Raw genomic sequence first — 20702 nt, forward strand, 5'->3', positions numbered from 1 at the left:
TGGGTTATACCTATCGATTTTCAAGTCTCTGTTCTGCACTAGCCGATGAGATCCTTGAGGGCAGGGATGGTGTCCCATTCATCTCTGTATCCAGCCCCTGGCCCGGCGCCTGGCACTGAGGACAGGCTCGGCCAGTGGTTGATGGATGAATGCAGAGCAGGAACTTGAAGGAAGTGAGAGCCAGGAATGACCAAGAGGGGAGCGAGGGCAAGCCTAGCAGGAGGAGCAGCCCCAGTAAATGTGTGGGAAGTGGAAAAACGAGAACTTCCATTTATTGCACTCCTACGACTACCCGCCAGCCATCGCGCCTGCACTTTGTTTGCACATTTCATCTCATTTCGTTCTTGCAACAACAGATCAGGAAACTGGCATCAGAGAACCAAAGTAACCTACCCAAGGTCACACAGCAGGTCCAGGTCTGGAGTGGAATGTAGAACTGTCTGGCCTGAAAAAAGAGCTCTTTCTGCTGGGTTTGCTGGGCTCTCCTGGGGGGACAGGACCTTCTGAACTGGGCAAGGAGTGGGCTCAGTTATGCCTCTGCCTAACTGAACACCGGAACTAGCTGCCCACGCTCAGGCTGACAGCTTCTTCCTTTCAGCCGGACTACAGGCTGAGAGGCCAAACATGGATTTACCTGTTCCCTCCTCCCCTGGCTTTTGGGGTCTTTGACTAGACACAGACAGGCCCCCCACCACCACCAGGAAGAGCTGCCACATCCTGGTATGGCCTAGGGTGCCAGGGAACACAGGGGGCTCTGGATGCTGCCTTGGTTCTGCAGTCTGTCTCCCTCTTCGAACTTGGCCCAGGCTGATATTAAGATTCATCTGCATTCCCCGCGCACCCGCCTGGCAGATGGTGGGGGAGGAGGCTGGGTGCATGCTGGGGGCTGTAGCCAGGGACCAAGCTGGACCTCAGAGCACCACGGGGAGGAGTGCATGCCCCCCAAATCCAGCCCGGGCTAGGGCCACTCCAAATGCTACCTCCAAAGGTACCTCCTCATCCTCGCAGCCTCCAAAAGGAACCAGGACTTGACCTTTTATTTTTCTAAAGACTAAAGAGGCCCTGAAATGTCAGACAGTGGGGGCGATGGAGGATAGGCCCCTGCCTTTGGGAATCTAATATGAGGGTCTTTCTCTTCTTGTCCTTCTGCAAGCCTGAAGGTTTGCAGAAACCAGAGATCCAACTAGAGCAGGAGCCCCCTCTCAACCTGGTGACCCTCCTGTGTCACAGAGAGGGTAAGTAGTGAAGAACAGAGGAAGAGTCTCCCTGGAGGCTCCCCAACTTCTCAGGAGGTTTACCCTTGCCTGCTGTCCCAGAATCCAGCCTAGTGCCTAGTGACTAGGACCCCAGACAAATGCTTCGTAGTTATTACTGAGGTCTAGTGATTATTCCAGCTCCTTATAAGTAGAGAAGGAAAGGAATACACCGTGATAACAAAAGGAGTGAAGGCTAGACACTTAGAAGAACTTCCTTGGCATCAAGGTTACAATAAGGAAGATGTTCTCTTAGAATGGATTTGGATAACATTATCTTTCCAAATTCCAGGACTCCCAGGGTTGGGGGTAGGGCAGCAGATTTCCGATGCTTGCTAGGGAAAACAGTGTCCTGCCAGAGGGGTTGAAAAGGTAGGGCCCTCATGCCTTGCTATCACCCTCTCTGTTCCTTTCCCAGTTACTCCGCCCCACGTCCTGCCCCCTTCGCTGGAGAGCCAGCGTCCTCGGTCCCCGAGCTGCGGACCGGCAGGGGAGGAGTTAACTCCGGAGGTACCGGCTGGGCTCACCGTACCTGCCGCCGCCGCCGCCGCCAGAGGGAGGGACGAGGAAGCCGGAGCCGCCTGGGCGCCAGGAGCGCTCCAGTCTGGCGGGGCGCAGCGCGGGGAGCGGGCGGCCGAGGCTGAGCGCGGCCCGGGGCGTCCGCCAGGGGGCGCGCTGCGACGGGGCGGGAGGGGCCGTCTGGTCTGGGGAATTAGCACCGGGGACGGGCGCGCGCGCAGGTCCCCAGCACATCTGGGTGAGAGCCGAGCCGCTGGAACCGAGAGGGGCGCCGAGCGCATATTTGGAGCCGCGGAACCGCGGTGCAGCTGGAGCCCTTCGAGGCGCTCGGGGCACACATCTGGGACCTCGAGCGGGGACGCGCCGGGCACAGCTGGACTCGGGGTGGGGGGCGGCGGCTGTACAGCTGGACCGAAGGGGGCGGGGTCGGTCCTGGGAGACTGGCTGAGGGGAGGGCCGCGAGCCGCCAAGGACTGGAGCATGGGACGGCGCGCCTAAAGGAACAGGAAGGGGAGAAAGGGGCCTGGGACCCCGAAAGGGAAAAGAGGAAGGCGGACCAGAGCAGAAGAGGACGATGCAACTGACTCGCTGCTGCTTCGTGTTCCTAGTGCAGGGCAGCCTCTATCTGGTGAGTGGTCCGCGGGGAGCTGCGCGGAGGGGCGGGGGCCCGGAGCATCGGGGGAGAGCGCGGGAAGCTTCTGAGCCCTGAAACTTTCTCCCTTCCCCCGGCATCCCAGGGATGGAGGGGAAGACTGAAGGCTGGGGGGAGAGGGCGGGTCCGAGGCCGGAGACTGGACAGATAGGGTTAATAGGGGCGGGGAGAAGGGTGCTGGACTGGCCCACCCACTCCGCGGCTGGTGGCCGGAGGTGCGACAAGCACTAGGGAAAAGGCCCGGAGCCGAGTCGCCAAGGGTTATCCGACCCCTTCTCGGCATCCCGGGACGCACGGAGCGAGGATGGGAGGGGTAGGTGTGGAGCCGGTGACCTGCCAGGTCAGGGGATACGGGTTTCTCCCCGGACCTCTGGGACCCAGACAGCCCTGGGCTCCAGGTGCCCCAGCGCGCGGAGACAGTCCAGGCAGGGGGCGGCCCCCGCGTCCCTCCCTCCCGCCTTCCCTCCCGCTCCCTCCCTCCTCGCCTGTTGTTTTCCTCTCCTCTCCTGGCTGCGCGCAGCCGGAGCCCCACAGGACCTGGGCAGGCGGCTCCCGCCCCGGGCGCTCGCGGTAGATGAGCGGAGCGCCCTGAACCCGCTCCCCGGGCGCTGGCTCGCGGCTTCCCGGCGGCCCAGGACGCAGAGGAACCCCACCCCGACCCCAACCCAGGGCTTAACTCCCCTGCTACTCAGCGCCCGACGGCCCCCGCCCCACCCCGCCCCAGCTCCATCCTGGAGAAACCCCTCCACATCTGGATGTGCCTCTTCTCTCAAAACAATAATCCCCTGTGCCAGCACCCTGGTTCCACTGTTGGAAGAGCCCTTCCCTGCTTAGTCCTTACCTGGGGCCCTTTCAGCTGTGACCCCCAGGGTCAAGTACATACAGGTGAGCAGCCCTGCATCCAGCCCCAGGAGCCTCCCTCTGAATGAACCCCACCAGGGGCCCTCCAGGCAGGCCAGTCTTGGCCTTGGGGCAGAGATGGGCTTGGCCACAGCACACAGTCGCAGGCCCTGCCAAGGCCAGAACAAGGGGCGTGAGGCTCCCAAACTCCTTTGGATATCCACATCCGGCACCCCAATTCCATTGTCACTACCAGGCCCCTGTACTGCCAGCGGATCTGGTGTCCCCAGGGCTGGTGGCAGACAAATGGGTGAGAACTCTCAAAAACTGAGCAAATACACAAGCAGGCGGCTGCCCTCAGGAAACCTAACCTCCCTGAGACCCTGCAGAGCTGCCAAGGACCTGGGTCAGGCCAGCCCTCCTGGCTCTCTTCCCTCCTCCAGGAAGCTTCCCTGGGTGCGGCCTGTCACTGTAACTGAGCCTGCAGAGGCAGGACCAGCCCTGGCCGAGTTTTACAGGACATTTGGGGTGGGAATGGGGCTTGGATAAAATTCTTTTTTAAAGACATCTGGTCTGTGAGGCTGGGAATACATGGCGTAATGGGAGGCCTGACCCTATGTGACCTTAGTCTTGTTTGCTCTGATGTAACCTCTGAGCCCTGATGTCCTCTGTGAAATGGGAATAATAAGAAGTCCTACTCATAATGCAAGTAACATCTTGGCATGTCATCATCAATGTTCCCCAGAGAAGCGTTTGGCTTTCCATACCCTAGGCCATCCTGGGTGTGGCACTCCCTTCCCGGCTCCCCCTAGTCCTCCTGCCAAAACCTACGCTGCATTTATTTGTACTTGACAGAGAATTTCACTGGATTCTGTGTTCTTATTTCACTGACTGTTGGCTCTTTTTGCATCTAAGAGTAGCAGTTATCCTAGATTAGGGATGGTGTCTCGCCCAATAGGCTAGGAAAGTCCCAAAAGGCAGGAACTGTTCTCCTGTCTATTGGAAGACCCCAGGTTAGTAAGGGGCTCCCCTAACTGACTCAGGGCTCTTTGAGGGCAGAGAATGTGCCTCCCGAATCGGACTGCGTGCTTCACAGAGGCAGGGTTTCTACCTCTTCCATCGGACTAGGGGATTTTACCATCAGACGGACTTTTCCAAGATCAGCAGCTGAGTCTCCCCCATCAGACCGGGACTGCCTAGGGCACAGGGGCCTTGTGTGTCTGGTGCCACAGTCCACTAGAAAGAATTTCTGACCATCCTTCCAGATTTGAAGACAGGACAGTAGGGAGAGGGTGTGGGAGTGACTTAAGTGTCCAAACATGTGACTCAAGCCACAGTCATGCTGACCCCAGTGTAAGTGGGCAACATTCAGGGGCCCCTCAGCCCTGAGTCAGAGGGGAAAGGACAGGGACAGAGATAATACTGTGGCGGGGAGTGATAGACCAGAATTCCTATATCCTTTGGGTACAGAGCTCTCACTGTCTTTCCAACTCCCTTCCGTAGGTCATCTGTGGCCAGGATGACGGTCCCCCTGGCTCAGAGGACCCTGAGCATGATGACCATGAGGGCCAGCCCCGGCCCCGGGTGCCTCGGAAGCGGGGCCACATCTCACCTAAGTCCCGCCCCATGGCCAACTCCACTCTCCTAGGGCTGCTGGTTCCGCCTGGGGAGGCTTGGGGGGTCCTTGGGCAGCCCCCCAACCGCCCGAACCACACCCCCCCACCCTCAGCCAAGGTGAAGAAAATATTTGGCTGGGGTGACTTCTATTCCAACATCAAGACAGTGGCCCTGAACCTGCTCGTCACGGGGAAGATTGTGGACCACGGCAACGGGACCTTCAGCGTCCACTTCCGACACAATGCCACGGGTCAGGGCAACATCTCCATCAGCCTCGTGCCCCCCAGCAAAGCTGTGGAGTTCCACCAGGAGCAGCAGATCTTCATTGAAGCCAAGGCCTCCAAAATCTTCAACTGCCGGATGGAGTGGGAGAAGGTAGAACGGGGCCGCCGGACCTCCCTCTGCACCCACGACCCAGCCAAAACCTGTTCCCGAGACCACGCTCAGAGCTCAGCCACCTGGAGCTGCTCCCAGCCCTTCAAAGTCGTCTGCGTCTACATCGCCTTCTATAGTACAGACTACCGGCTGGTCCAGAAGGTGTGCCCAGATTACAACTACCACAGCGACACCCCCTACTACCCCTCTGGGTGACCCTGGGCAGGCCACAGAGGCCAGGCCAGGGTTGGAAGGACAGGTCTGCCAGTGCAGGAGGCCATGTGTCTGGACGCTGGGCAGGGAAGGGGATGGGCCTCAGGCAGGGAGGGAGGGGCGGAGAGAAGGAGATGCCAGGTGGGGCCAGGACCAAGTGGAGCGAAAGGGTCCCCAGTGCTGGCCCCACCCTGAGTTGTGGAGCTGCTGGAACCCAGGAGCACTGGGGGAGGAGTGGGCTCTGGGTCCCCTACAGGGCTTCCCATGGAGCCAAGGCGAACGTCAGGCCCTGAGGCCCCTGGGCGGTCAGACCAGGGTGGCCCCAGATCAAGTCATGGAGAAGACTATGGCTCCCTCCTGGCCATCCTGAGAGACGACAGCATCAGGCAGAGGGGGGTTCCATCAGTGTAGACACCAAGTGGTCACTTAGGATGGCTGGCTGAGGTGAGGCTTCCTAGGAGCCAGTGGTGGGCAGCCCTCAGCCTCTTTCTTGCACAGAGAACAGCAGGAGACTGAAGTCGTCACCTTGAGGGCTTTGAGGTTTGGACAAATAGACCGTCGGTCTCCAGCCAGCCACCCCCTTCCACAATCCCCCCTCCTGCCAGCACTCTGCTCTCTTACCTACCCTCTTGCTGATAGCGCACCATTGTTAAACTGAGAGAGGACAATGGTGGTCCTCCTAGCTCTAAAGCCATGGGTGGAAGACCACCTGTGTGCTGTGTCCCTCCTGCACCGCACCCCCTGCTGAGAGTGGTCCCTCAATAGTCAGCCCCACCTGTCAGAGTGCACCTCTCCTGATAGGGACGAGCCTGGGGTAGGACTTGGAGGGCATGCTGGGTCTGTTCCCTAGTGTCTGTCTGTGGGTCGGGGGGAGGGGCGGGAAGTCTCGTGAAATCACCTGATTGTCAACTTCTGTGTGCAGAGTCTTGTTCTTGGAACAGGGAATAAAGCTTTCCCCAGGACACTGCATTCTGAGTTGTCCAGGAGAGAGGGCCCCAAGAGCCCCTGGTCCAGTCAGCATTTCTCAGCGGCAGGACATTGCTGGGCAGCAGAGCTGCAGGGCTCCGTCAGCTGGTGGAGCTGGTGTCACTAAGGCTCCAGGGCTACCTCTCCAGCCCCCTTTCCAGGCTACCAGATCCAGCATCAGAAACAGAGTAACTACCCCATGCTTGGTGCTCATGGGGCTGGGGGTTGCCTCTGCAAGAACAGCTGGTGGAGGAAGAGCTGGTGAGTGAGATGGGCCGAATCAGGGTGCACCTTGTCCTCCCTGAATTGCCATCCAGGCCACCCCTAGTGGCAGAGGACCAGTGGAATCCTTGCTCTGCCACTAATTTGCTGTGTGGCCTGGGTTAAGTTCATTGTCCTCTCTGGTCTCTTTCAGTTTTAACATGAGAGGTCTGCCCAGCCCAGGGGTTCTAGGTGGGTGGGCATCTGACTCATCTAGAAGGTTTGTGACAACACAGATTCCTAGGTCACCTAATTTAGTGGGTTTGGGTGGGCCCTAAGGATTTGCTTGTGTAATGAGCCCCCAGGTAGATGTTGCTGCTGCTGTCCAGGGAACCACCATTTGAGAAGGGTCCTTTTTGACTTTGGCTCCATAGGACAAGGAGATTTCTCCATGCTCTCTCCCAGTTGTAATTTCCATCTACTTCTCCTGGGGCAGGGTCCTTTTAGAGGATCCACAGGCTGGGGTGGAGTAAAAGACAAAGGAGCCTGAACACAGCCATTCCCTCCCGGATGGTGGGTAGGCAAGCCTCAGAATGGGTGGTTACCCAGGACTCCTGCCAGGAAATTGGTTGGTCCTTGAGGGGATCAGTGAGGGGAAGGCTGGAGCCCTGGCCACAGTCCCTCTGGAGGTCATCCTGGGTCCTTTCTCTTGGGAGGTCTGTGCTCCTTCGGCACTGTAGCCACAGTGGGGAATGTCCTGGCTCAAGGATATATGGACTCACCACCCCGGCCTTTGCCCCTGCCCAGCAGTGCTGAGCCCGCACACCCACTGACACACTGCAGCACAGAGCCATGTGGGCTTAAAAGCCACCTTGGTGCAAACCCACCTTATGTGAAGTGACTTAGAAAGAAGTGACTTGAGGGCTGGGAGATAGCTCAGTCGGTAGAGTGCTTGCCTTGCAAGCACAAGTCCCTGGGTTTGATCCCCAGCACCGCAAAAAAAAAAAAAAAAGAAAAAAGAAAAGAAAGAAGTGACTTGCGCTCATGTACCCATTGCAGCATTCCTCTGCCCCTGCTTCCTGGGGCCGCCTCTCCTGAGCCAACTTGAGATGCACCTGCCCCTCCAAGCCACTTTCTCCCTCTCCACCCTGTGGACAGGTGCTTAGAGTTCAGAGAGGCTTGGGGACGTGGGCCAGACCATAGGAGGCTTGGCACTGCTGGACTCTGGAGGTACTTCCACCCACGATGCCCTCTAGACACCAAGGGGGACCTCGTATGGTGCTTTGGGGTCTGGAGGAGGACAGGAAGGAGCGGTGGGGCTGCCCCAGCTCTCTGTCCTGTGTGGCATGGCTGAACTCTCAGCAGGACCTGGGGGCGCTCTGACCCACCTCCTCCTGCTCCTCTCCTCCCGCAGAGAGCCAGATGCTGCCGACAGCTGGAGGGCTCGGCCTTCCTGGCACACAGTTCTGCCTGCACAGGGGGTGGGTTCATTTTAATAACTTCATTTCACCCTCATGCACACTCTGCTGCCTCCTTCCCCCCTTTCTGCCTTCCCCGGTAACCAGGCTGCTCTTCTAGCTTGAATTTTTGCTAACAGACTTCCTTTAAAATCTTAATTCTTTGGAATAGGCCTCTGGTTCCTACTATTCTTGCCAGATACCTCCTGAGTCCTCGTGTCTTCACATGAGTAACAGGTCCACCCAACTTCCGAGGGCTAAGAAGGCAGCTACGTCTGTCCTTGCGGGCAACGTCTATGGCTTCCGCCACAGAGATGGACCCCAGCTGGGGTCCATAAAGTGCAGTGACCTCCACCCTCGCCATTCCCACACTTACGGGAGAGTTGGTTCCTCTTGAAGGAGCCCATCTCCTTCCCATTGAGAAAGTCTGAGGCCCACCTTCACCCCATTCCTGTGGCCTCCCCCTAATGCCCTGCAGAGCAGTCTGAAATCTCCCTGGACTATTTGGTGACCATTCCTGTCCTGCTCCTGCATCCACTCAGTCTCCCCCATCAGAATGGAGCCCCTGAAGCAAACCTACCCGATCGGGGGCTCTTTGAAGACATAACTGTATCCCCCACTGTATCAAACGGGAGCACATGGAGCCAGGATCTGGGCCACCTTCATTAGATTGCGATTAAATTAGATTAAATTCCTGAGGCCAGTATCTGTGCCTCCCTCGTCAGAATGAGCGCTCCCTGAGGGCAGGGTCCCTTCTTACTGAGGGTCCCTGGATGGAAGCCGTGCCTCTCTCATCAGGCTGGAGTCCCCACTCTGATGCCCAGAACCGCGCTATTGATGAAAGAGGGACCGCTTGCTCTTTTCTAAGCGACAGGACACCTGGAGGCTGCCTCTGCCCCTCAGCTCTGCACAGAGGCACCGCCTGGTCCTCGCCGTCCCCGTCTCCAGGGTGCGCCTTCTCAGCAGTCTGCAGAGCCAGCAAGAGGGAACACGTGTCAGGTCAACTGGCAGCGATGCTGAGTTCTCCTCTTGATGGAGCTTAAGGCAAAAGCGAATGGGTGTCTGGTCCCCCCATTCTCCTTCCCTGAGATGAGCAAGCAGGAACTGAGTCACCCCCTCCCCATCCTTGGCAGGAATGCTGATGACCTTGCATGTGGCAGGCTCCCGCAGAGAGGCCTGTTGCTCAGAGGCACAGAGGTGGGTGGGTGGGTGGGGAAGCTGGGGGAAGGGACTTATGGGGGTGGAGTTAACTGAAGGTCATAGGATGACCAGGGATGGGGATCATCCAGTGGGTATATGTAGGGGCATGAGGGAGACACAGTGAAACAGTCACTCTGCTCTGTGGGAAGTGATCCAATGTCATGGCTGGGAGTGGGAGAGAGAAATGTTACTTCCGAAGACTCTCAGTCCTGTGGTGCTGCCAGGAGAACTGGGGGCTGGGGTGACAGGCGACAAGAGGCACCATCAGCCCCACCAGGCAGAGGCAAGATGGGGTGGGGGCGGCACCTACTGATTATGCCAAAGTCCTAGAGTAGTAGCTGATACCATCCCCAAGGCACAAATACCAGAGAAGACCTGACATGGTGGTTTGGGGGCTGGTCCTGGTTCCACAGGGGACCTTGTTTCCTGTTGGCCTGCTGAGCTCAAACCTTGGCCCAATAATAAGTGGCACCAACGATGCCCAGTTCAAAGCCTTTCAGTGCATCATTCCAGGGCCACCTGGCTAGGTGGTCCCAAGGGACAAACCAGCAACATGGATGAAATCAATGAAAAGGCAACATGGATGTATAAAGTCCAGGAAGCCCTGTCCAGGTTCTTGTCCTGGGCCTGTGATTTATTAGCTGGGCAGTCTTGGACAAAAGACACAATCTCCTGGAGACTCCTTCTGTGAAAACTAAGGTTCTAACTACCTTGGAGCCCCATTGGGAAAATAAAATAAAATGCTCATTGAATGCTATTTTCTCTCTTTGGTTTTGGAGATAAAGTTGTGTTGACTTCAGTTCCTGATAAAAATAGGTGAAAGGGTCCCAAGCTAGAGGTAGGTAGAAGACCTGGGTTCCTGTCCTGTTCTGCCCTGTGACGTGCATAGCAGAGGCACTCACTCACCCCCTAGGATCTATTTCCCCTTTCCCCATAGTAATGAGATCCTTAGCTGTTAGCTGGGCACATGGCTGAAATAACTACTACATTTCTCCACCTCCCTATACCTCGCTGTGGTCATGTGATTAAGATATGGCTATATGGCAAGTTCCAGAAATCTTAAGACAATCGGTGTACACTCTTTGCTTCTTCTTTATTCCACCTTCCACCCTGTTGCCTGAAATTCTGTGATTGTTAGCTCAAACTGCATCTTAGACGATGGGGATAAAAGTTACACCTTAGATGTGGCGGAGTAGTGAGTTGGAAGAAGTCTTGATCCCTGAAAACTTGTTTAATAGAAATGTCAAAGCAGCCCTGCACAGCCTACCTTCAGCCTTCTGGGTAAGAGGAAAATCAAAATTCTTTTTTATTTGGCAGTACTGGAGATTGAACTCAGTGGTGTCTTATCAGCCAGTTACATCCCCAGCCCTTTTATTTTTTGAGACAGGGTCTTGTTAAGTTGCCCAGACTGGCCTTAAACTTGAGGTCCTCTTTCTCAACTTCCTGAATAGCCAGGATTATCAGCTACCATGTCTAACTGGGAAAAATCAAACTTCTACTTTATTTAAGCCACTGTGTTTTGGGTCTCTGTCTCCACAGGTGTTAGTGCACTTTTTTCCTGTGGACCTCAGTTTCCTCATCTGTAGAACTGAGATAATTCCCACATATATTACAACACATCAAAGAGGTTTATAGACTCACAGGCAAAAGCAAATTTAGGAAAGCTCTGGTCCTCCCTGGCCTCCTACATCATCTAGGGCACATGGCCTCCATTTCTGGAGGTAGAATAAGCTGCTACAGTTCTGGGAGCCTCGGAGGGGCTCAGAGGATCCTCTACCCCTGTCTGAAGGGCCTCTAGTCCCCTAATTTAGCCCCCACATGTCTAAGTCCCCATCCACATTCTGATGTTGGTGACACACAATCCTCGTTAAGGGCCTGACTGATCCCAGCCAGATGGGATCCTAATTTAATTAAAACCCTTTAATTACCTGCAACAACACAGCTTTGGAAGTCCAAGGCAGGAGGGGGCTGCTGTGGGAGGGGAACCGACCATGGGGCAGAGTGGCAGCTGCCCTTTCAGCACTCAGAGAGCCCAGGCTCGGGAGGAGGTTCTCCCACCCTGGTGGCCACAAACCAGATGGAGCAGCCCGTGTGTCCTGGGCTCCTTGTCCGGTCTACAGGGTACAGCTAAGCACTGGGTGGAGGAAACCAGGCCCCTGGGAACAGAGCACCAGGCTGTTGGATCCAAAGCTTTCAGTCTTAGTTTTGAGCTGGGGAGAGATCAGCCAGCCTGTTTAAGGTCAGTTCTAAGGGCTCCTGAGACCTTGGCACTCCCTGACCAGGCCACCCTGGATAAGAGCAGCCACAGCTCTGATTTCTCTTCAGTGGCCTGGCTCAAGAAACAGGGACACCTCCGTACCCACTAAAGAAAAGCCATGCCCCTTTCCTCAAGGGGTCATGATTCTGGGGAGAGAGGTGAAGGGGGTGACAGATGGGTCATGTGGTTTTGGGGGGACTAGTAAGACCCCCTGTGGCGTAGGGCCCCAACTGCCTCCTCCCTCTGCAGGCAGAAGGAGCCCCGCCAGGCCAGAGTCTGCCAAGCCCTGGCAAGGACAGACTCAGAAATCCAGACTCGTGAGCTGGACTATTTTTAGGCCTTGTGGACATCATCCGTTAATACCCCTTCTGTTCTCCCTTAGTACTTATTCACTCAACAAATATTGTTTAATAAAACCTCTGAAAGTTCCAGCTGGTCTCCACTGGGCCAGGAGGTCCAGGGGAAGAGGTATTGGTTCACACTGGAGTAGTCCCCTGACAGAGAATATATGCACTATTGGGGTCGGTGTGACACCAGGGGCTGAAACTAAAGCAAGAGACCTAAGAGGAAGCAGTTTGGGGCAGGTGGGAACCATTAGGCCCTTCCCCACCTCCAGTTTCCCTTCGAAAGCTATTGCCCAGGAGCTTCTGTACTTTACTTTATGGAACGAGTCCTCCAAAGCCTAGGCCTTGTGTACCTGCCTTCCTCTCCAAATGTTCCTGAACCCTGCTTCCTCTGTCACCCCCATCATCCCCAATCTCTAAAGAGCTGCTCCTACTCTGGAGTCAGGTTGCATCTACAATGCTGTACACCTGCCCACTTGGGGACTCTCAGAGCAGGAAATGTGGTTGTCCCCTCTTGACTAACCAGAAACTGGAAACAAGCTGTCCTCCCCATCAGTCTGGAGACTCCTGGCGGGAGGGGCTGTGTGCCCTGTCTGGTCGGTACTTCCTCTGGGGTGTAGTCAACAAGCTCCCTGGCACATCCAAGTCTGCACAGGAGGCCAACCCTGCTACACTTCATTGGATGTCACTTTGCCACATGATCACAGCCTTCGTCCCACCAGTGGGAGAGGAAGTGGCAACAGGAAGATGAGCTGCCGCGCCACACCGCTAACACTCCCGCATTCCCAGGCCCTCCAGGAAGGGTGCAGGCAGAAGAGGAGATGGCAGCATGTCATTGCTGGTGCTCGCTCCCTAGTGTAGGCTGTCTTCTCTAGAAAGGTCTTTAGAGACCTTGGTGAGCTCCTGAGCACAGGGTAGGGCAGGGTCTTGCCCAGGACCATTCAGTGGAAGAAAAACCCACAGCCTCTGGGCCTCTAATCTGGTAACCTCTCTTTCCATTAAACCAGGGGTCTTTACCCCAGATCCCTTCATGGTTTGGGGGAGAATGACTTACTGGGTCTTATGGAGCCTGGGCCCCCCTCACATGAGGGCCAAGCAGGGACATGCCAGGATGTTTGAAGAGGTCTGGGTTTGAATCTTCCTTACTTAATCCAGTCCTCTTACCTCCCTGGACCCTGGGTGACAATTCTTCCCCTACCTGCCCACATGGTTACGGAGAGGGACAGATTGGCGCTGTTCGTGGTGAGTACCATCAGTGCTGGGTTATTGCCACCTGGCTCCCCCAGTCCCTGGGATCATATTGGCAGGCCTGGGAGGGTCAGTCTGTGCTAGGGTCTCTTTCTTCTCAGTGCAGGTCGTGCAGAGCAGCAGCTGAGAGAATGGAGGCCTCAATTCAAATCCTTGCTCTGCCACTTCCTAATTATAGATGTTGGGCAAGTTGCCAAACACCTTTGTGCCCCAACTTTTTCATCTGTAAAGTGGGAATGCTCTTTACCTCTCAGAGGTTTGCCATGAGTTGGAATAAGTAAGGCAGCTGGCACTGTGTTTGGCACACAGGGAGCGCTCCCGGCACAGCCGCTTGGATCACAACCCCACACCCCACCCCTGATCCTGGCCACACCAGGAAGAGTGGCCAGGCACTCTGTCATTCCTTGCTGCAGGAAGAATGTGTGAGGGATGGGGGAGGGGGAACCTAGGGAAGGCCAGAAGTCTGTCATGTTTATAAAAGGTGACACACGAAAAGGAATCTTCTGTGCTTTCTCTTATTTTGGATAAGGGAGGGGCACTTGTTGCATTCCCACTGCTCTTGGGTCCAGAATCCCATTTTGCAGGACTTCCAGAAGCCCTTCCTGCGCACTGATGGGTTTCCTCTGTGCACTGCCCACGGACATCTACCCATAAACATGCACGAGCTGCAGAAGCAGAGTTCAACAGCCAAAGCAGTCGGCCAAGCAGTGGTCAGGCCTGGGGCACCCTCCTGCCCGCCAGCCATGCTCTATTCAGGCCCGCTCCTGTCCTCTCCTTGCCCATCCTCATCACCTCCATACACCCACTGATGAATTTCTTGTCAGCCTGGATGGCTCCAGAGCCCCTTGTGGGTCCTCTCTGTGGGTAGGTGTGTGAAATGTGTCCCTGTCTTGAGCTGCACCCCTGATGGCAAGGATCATGCCCATTTTGCCACATGATGAGTTCCCTGAGGACAGCCTTGTGCGCCCTGCTCCTCGCACACTGACAAGGGCCGTGTGTATGGGGAGCACACTCAGGGTCCCGTCAGTGAGTCTTGACCCAGAAGCTCAGTTGCTACATGAAATCTCCCAAGAGACAGGGAGAGACACGGTTTGAGAGGCAGCCACATTTCCACACTGCTTCCGCAGTACCTGAGAGCAATTTGGCTTGGGGGAATCCCAAGTAGGGGGTAGATGGGGGTCCACAAGTGTGGAAAGGCATGTCACTGCCCCATTCACCAGTCCTGGCAGCTCCCTGGCTGGGATGGGGGCTGCTGCCGCTCAGCCAGGCTCTGCCATCTGCCACATCTCCGCGGAGATGAGAACGGGAGGGTTTTTTTTTTTTTTTTTTTTTTTTTTTTTTTTTTTTAATGCGGCAGGATCAGGCTCAAGATGTCACTCTAGTGAGCGGGACTGGAGATGGAGAGAGAAATGTCTAGGAAAACAGGGAAGAAATAAATGAAAGCTCCTATGCTCCAGAAGAGGGGAGGAACAGCAGGCAGAAAAGAAAGGCAAAAAGAAGCAAAAGAAGAAAGCCCATGACGGGGAGAAAGGCTCAATTCAGCAGACGGATCCATCCTTCCCCGGCCAAGCACCACAGCCCAAGAAACGGCTCCGGTGCCGTCGCTCTTCTCCAACCCTTATTCCCAAACCTAGAAGGCGAAGTGATTCCGGCTGCCTAATCTCAACTTCTGGAGAGAATCATAGTGATGACAGTGAGGATCAAAAATGAAGAATGAAAGAGGGATTTCCAGGTCCCCGAAAGACTTGGCGTGGTCTTTTTCTAGGACCTCAGTGGGCTCGTTGCCACGCAGTGAGAAGCAGGAGCCTGGCAGGACATCAGACCAGCCAGTCTCCTCAGGATGCAGCCTGCTGCAGAAGATCCCCATAGGCCTCACGGTGCCCATTTCAGTGCCTCATCAAAGACTTACATTTCAATCCAAGAAATTCCAAAAGGAAATGGACTCAAAAAGCCATGTAAGGCTTAGGTTAGAAACAGTAATCATCACATAGCAATTCCAGCTTGCCTTTTTGGAACCTTTATCCAATAACAGGCACACACTAAGAACATGACATATATTTCCTCATTAACTCCCCCTAAGGACCCTGTGCAATATGCCCATTTTACAGATGAGAAAGCAAAGGCTTACACAGGCCAGTACTCTGGCCAGGGTTGTGAGTGGCCTGGGAGGTGACAGCCAGGTTACCAGACACCAAGTGCTGTGCTCCCTGCATACTAGCCTGCTGGCCTCTCAGCACTGCCTAGGTGCATCTTGCCCTTTCCCAGAAGTCCTCTCCATTGACCTCAATTCTACTGAACGCTGGAAAATATCCAAGCCACCAGGTGAAAACTTGCTCACCTTCCCATTATGAGACAAGCCCACTTGTTTCTGCAGGACCCTCCTCATGCAGAGAGAAGTTGGGCCTCTCCTTACCTGAGCCTCTCCCTCTTCTACCAGCACTGGGAGCCTCACAGTACAGATTGTCCTCTCTCTACTGGAACTTGGGGCTTCAACCACTTCCTCGCTGGTGGGTACTTCCCATCAGCTTTAAGCATGCTGGTGTCCCTTTCATCCTATAGACAAACAACACTGTCCCACCTTTATTCCTTTGCTTCCTCCAGTTGCTTTGTCCTTCCCTGCCCAGCCAGACTCGGAAGACTTGCCTCTACTACTCTCTCCAGTTCCTCACCTTCTACCCACTCCTCACCTCACCCCAGTTGGGGCCCTATTATGGTTTGGATCTCAAATGTCCCTCAAAGTCTCATGTGTTGAAGGTTTGATCCCCAATGCAGCAACGTGCAGAGGTGGGGCTCTTGGGAAGTGATTGATCACGAGTGCTCTGACATTACCCATGGATTAATCATCAAGAGCTGAGTGGACCACTCAGAGGCGGTGGAAACATTGGGCAGGTGGGGCACGGTTGAAGGAAGTAGGTCATTGAGGGCATGCCTGGGGGACTCTATCTTGTCTGTGGCCCCTTCCTGTCTCTCTCTCTCTACTTGCCTGCCATGAACTGAGCAGCTTTCCCCCACACACACCCTTCCCCCATGATGTTCTGTCTCACCTCAGGCCCAGAGTAATCGAACTGGCCAACCATGGACTAAAAGTTCTGAAACTGTGATCCAAAATAAAAATCTCCTCTTCTAAGTTGTTTTTCTTAGGTGTTTTTGTCATAGCAATAAAAAAGTTGACAGACACAGGCCCCTTCCCTCAAATGGTCTTGGCTAGGATTCTAATGGGCATTTTACATTCTTTCTTTTGTTGACATTTTAAACTTTTTCTTCTTGGTTCTCTTGACTTTGTTTCCTTCCTATAGCTCTCTGGCCACCACTTCTCCTTTACCAACCATTGTGTGTGTGTGTGTGTTTGTGTGTGCATGTGTGTGCGTGGTGGGGGCTGGGAGTCAAACTCAAAAGCCTTTTTATATGCTAAGGACATGCTCTACCATCGAGCTACATTCACAGCTCTTATGAGCCTTTAAATATAAGAATTCCTTAAGTTCTAGTCCTGGGTCCCCTTCTTTCCTCATTTTCCTCCTTGGTTACCCAACAAATCCCAGGACTTTGATGGCACCTATAAGCCAGCATCCTTCAGATCATCTCTCCAGTCCCAACCTATTCTCTGAACTCTAGGCTCATAAATTCAACAATCCTTGTGGTATTCTTCATTTGTTCTCAAGGAATCTCATAATCAAGTAAAATAAAGTTAATGGTGGGCTGGGGATATAGCTCAGTTGGTAGAGTGCTTGCCTTGCAAGCACAAGGCCCTGGGTTCAATCCCCAGCACGGCAAAAAAAAAAAAAAAAAAGAAAAAAAGTTAATGGTCTGACTTCCCTCAAGTGTCTTCCTTCTCATTGCTCTCTATTCTGGTGAATCCATCTAACCACACATGCCAGAAACCTTTTAGTTCTTACTCTATCCAAACCATCATGGAGTTCTGCCACATTTGCCCCTAAATGTCGCTCAATTCCACCTACTTTTTTCCAGCTCTTCTACCTCCTTTCTTCCAGTTCCAGTATCTCCGGCCTTCATCCGCCCCGCAAGGCCAACATTAGCTTTCCTTAAACTCCAGCCAGAGAACGTATTAAAATGCCAATCTTGTCATCCCCGCCTATCTAAAACTCCTCAGTGGGTTTCCCATTGCTCTTAGTACCAGAACCCCTAAATGTGACCTAGGAAGGGTCTGTACATCTAGCTTCTAACTTGCTCTCCATACTCCAGCCTCCCAGCCTCCTCTGGCTCCTAGAACACACCAGGCGCTCCCCTGCCTCAGGATTTTGTGTATGCAATTTCCTCTGTGTGGAATTGGCCTCCCCCAGCTTTCCCAAGAGGCCAGCTTCTCCTCTGTCAGCACCCAATTCCAAAGGTGCTTTCTTAGGAAAACCTTTCTGGATGCCCCAGACTAACGTGGTGCCCTGTGCATTTCCTTCAGGGGACTGGCCACAGTTTAATAGCATGTATTTGTGGGATTATTAAGGACACTCTCCACTGGATAGTAAACTTCTATGAGGGGTGGGAGTCATCAGTGTTTCTAACCGCATAGACCTAGAAACCACCACGGTTCTTGGCATGCTGTGTATTGAATGTATAAATAAGCTACTAGTGAAGAAAACAAAAAGGCTGTAAAAATTCATTCTCAAGCGGCCAACTCTAGGCAGAATTCTTCACCTTGGGTGGGAGTAGAGGACCCTGGGGATGATTACCCTTTGGCATGCTGGCCAAAGCCTGATGCTTCTTTCTTTCTTTTCTAAAAATCTTGCTCAGAGACAATGGGGCCATGAAGGATGCGCTGGAGACCACACCCCTCGAATGACTTCAGATTACATAGGATAACTTGTCAGTGGTGAGGCCTGTTTTTCATTGGTGGTCCAATAAAACACATACACTGATAAGAGGCAGAAATAAAAATGTGTTAATTTACACAGAGATTAAAATGTGTAATGACTATTGGTTCATGTGTTAATGTCAGTGTATCTACAGACAAACATAAAGACAGTATTTCATTTTGTTATTAAACTACACAACTGCATTTTAAAGTGTGTGGGGTAACAGGACATAGGCACAGAGATGTCACAATTTGAAACCACACCTGTGGTGTGATGGAGCTGGTTCACACTGATTCTCTACAGCCAATCACTAAATTTTCAAGAATTTGTGTGCTGCTTGTAAAGCAGCCATTATTAAGAATTAAATTATATTACCATATGACCAATAAAGGTAATAAATATTCAAAAATAATCTCTTCCTAATTTACATTTTACTATTATCTCTGCTCATGAGGCAACTTGCATCCACTGCATCTGTATACTTGAGATACTAGATACACTGTGCATATCTCTCAACTCCTGTTCAGTAAAGTCACCTTGGTGATTTGAAATCAGCCATGATGGGATTATTTACACCACGAGAACTGGCAAAAGCTACCAAACAGGGCTTTCATATTTGAGAACCAAATGTTATACCTTTAACAGATATCACTGAATGAGACCACTGATGGATCTTACATCTTACAAGATGGATAGGTTAAAGAAGTACAGAAACGTGTCTTTAGGAAACCATTTTCAAAATAGAGGAAGGGTTGAAGTTGACTTTTCTTTCTCATGACTATATAGTCATGTTTATATAATCATTCTATAAACATGAATTTGTAGTCTTGCTACAATATAAATGTTATTAAATAAGTGCCTATAATTTGTAGAATAACCTGTATGCCATTATTGCTAGACAATAACGAATGTATTGACTGACTAGAGGGATAAATTCTTATAAGTTGGAGAGGTTCCCTTGATCGCTCCCTGCCAAATTTTAAAGTTTTCACTCAATTTGTTTGCTTTCCTCCTCCTTCTTGTCTTCTCCCCGTACCATTTGACTGAAACTACCAATGACTGGGTACTGACACTGCCAAGTTTAACAGTGTCTTCCCAGCTGTCAGTTCTGTGGCCTCTCTGGTTTGTTTCTGCCTTCTCCATGAGTTAGTAGAGCAGAAATCCTATCCTCTGTCCTAGGCTCAGTCTTGCACAAAGTCTAGGGTCTCCTAAGTGCTCTTCAATTGTTTGCTCAGTCAGTGGCCTAAGTTTTAATCTCTGTGACCTTGAGTATGTCACCCCACTTCCCTGGGTATGTTTACATGAAGAGGAGGTGAACCCAATGAGGTTCCTCCTCCTTCAGTTTGTGAAGAGCTCACCTTTAAGGGTCTTGAGAGGTTAAACCTCTCCCCATTTCAACTGAGCACTACAAGTGTACAAGTCTCCAGGTCAATGCCAGGAAAACTCTTGGATTTTCACCTTCTCTTTGCTCCCTGGGCCTAAGCCCAACAGCGATTCCTTTGCCTTCTGTTATTCCTTGGCTCTGGGCCAAGTAGAGTGACCTTGAGGAAGTCACAGCACCACCTCCCCAAGCCACACAAACTGGGATGAATGGGAGCTGTGCAAGACAAGCCCTCAAAGGTTCAGAACACCTGTGACATCTGTCAACTGCAGGTACTGATGCTACATTCCCATACTGGAGTCATATGAAGATATTTTATCTTATGTTTTTCCCCTAGAGTTGATCCACTTCAACTCCTTAATCATTTCTGTTGCTTGTATTGAATTCCCTCAAGTCTAAATTTCTTTTTTTCTCAGAGCTGCAGATATCAGTACCAAACCGTATTCCAGATGTCACTTCCTACTCTAGCATTACGGGATTTACAGAGGGGGCGCGATCATCTTGCTAATGGCTTGGCAGCGGCATAGAGATCCCATCAGTCAACAGCATTCAAGTTTCTGTTCTCGTCTGGAGGTCAGAGCTTCTGATTCTCCCAGCTCATTATCCCAAAGACTGATTGTCCTACATCTGCTTTCTTGCTTACTGTCTCCACGAGGTGTCCACCTACTGGGTCAAAGGATCCACTGTGGTGCAGTCACCTCTGAAATTAAAAGGGAAAAGCACATCTACCTTGTACACACACGTACACAAAGAGCAGCCCAATGCCACTCACCTGAATGTTAGATTAGTCAGCAAGCCATCAGAAATGAATCTAAATGATGGAGGGCAGAGTTCAGAGAAAAGTCATGAGACAAAGGAAACACACAGGGCCCAAGCTGATTAAAAAGATAATTAGTTGTGGAAAATAAGGTTGGGCTCTAGCCAAGAATTTGTCTTTGACAAAGATAGATAAACCAAAGGATCCAATGCAGTCATGTTGGGGGAATTCAGTTGTTCTTTTATAGGAGTTGAAGGGCCAGAAGAAAGCAACAGTCAGTTTCAAAGTGCAGTTCCACTCCCCCTCTGTTTGTTGTTCTGCTCATAAACATACAAGCTGTTTCCTTTCATTTGCACAGGCTCATACAATATGGAGATCCCATAACCAGTTTAAGCTATATTTAAAAAGGAAAACAGAGTGGTCAAGTCGGAGATCTGGTCTAAGAAAGGATCTTCATGTCCCTGGCTGGAATTATAAAATAAAAAGCAGCAGCAGCAGCAGCAGCAGCAGCAGCAGCAGCAGCAGCAGCAGCAGTTCTTTAAAAGCTAGACCAGCAGCCTTACAGTGAAAAGGAAAAGGGGGGCATCTTTTACCCAAACTGTCAAAACCTATAAAGA

At 52.7% G+C, this 20702-nt stretch overlaps 1 protein-coding gene across 2 annotated transcripts; it reads left to right on the forward strand.

Moving 5' to 3' along the window:
* Positions 1-1878: 1878 nt before the first annotated feature.
* On the forward strand, positions 1879-9280 carry Nxph3 (neurexophilin 3). 2 transcript variants are annotated; one of them, XM_047545367.1, is made up of 2 exons: positions 1879-2400; positions 4768-9280. In XM_047545367.1, exons 1-2 carry the CDS (start codon positions 2347-2349, stop codon positions 5470-5472), a joined length of 759 nt encoding a protein of 252 aa, XP_047401323.1. In that variant the 5' UTR covers positions 1879-2346; the 3' UTR covers positions 5473-9280. The 2 variants fall into 2 exon arrangements, with proteins under 2 accessions (XP_047401323.1, XP_047401324.1); XM_047545368.1 differs by lacking the exon at positions 1879-2400 and adding an exon at positions 2646-2737.
* Positions 9281-20702: the final 11422 nt, after the last annotated feature.

This window comes from Sciurus carolinensis, chromosome 3 (assembly GCF_902686445.1).
Source record: "Sciurus carolinensis chromosome 3, mSciCar1.2, whole genome shotgun sequence".
Classification (NCBI taxonomy): domain Eukaryota; kingdom Metazoa; phylum Chordata; class Mammalia; order Rodentia; family Sciuridae; genus Sciurus; species Sciurus carolinensis.

Coding starts and splice junctions, on each gene's coding strand:
- Nxph3 (XM_047545367.1), top strand. CDS start 2,347: ATGCAACTGACTCGCTGCTGCTTCGTGTTCCTAGTGCAGGGCAGCCTC. Junction 2,401..4,767: donor TGCAGGGCAGCCTCTATCTG/GTGAGTGGTCCG, acceptor TCCCTTCCGTAG/GTCATCTGTGGCCAGGATGA.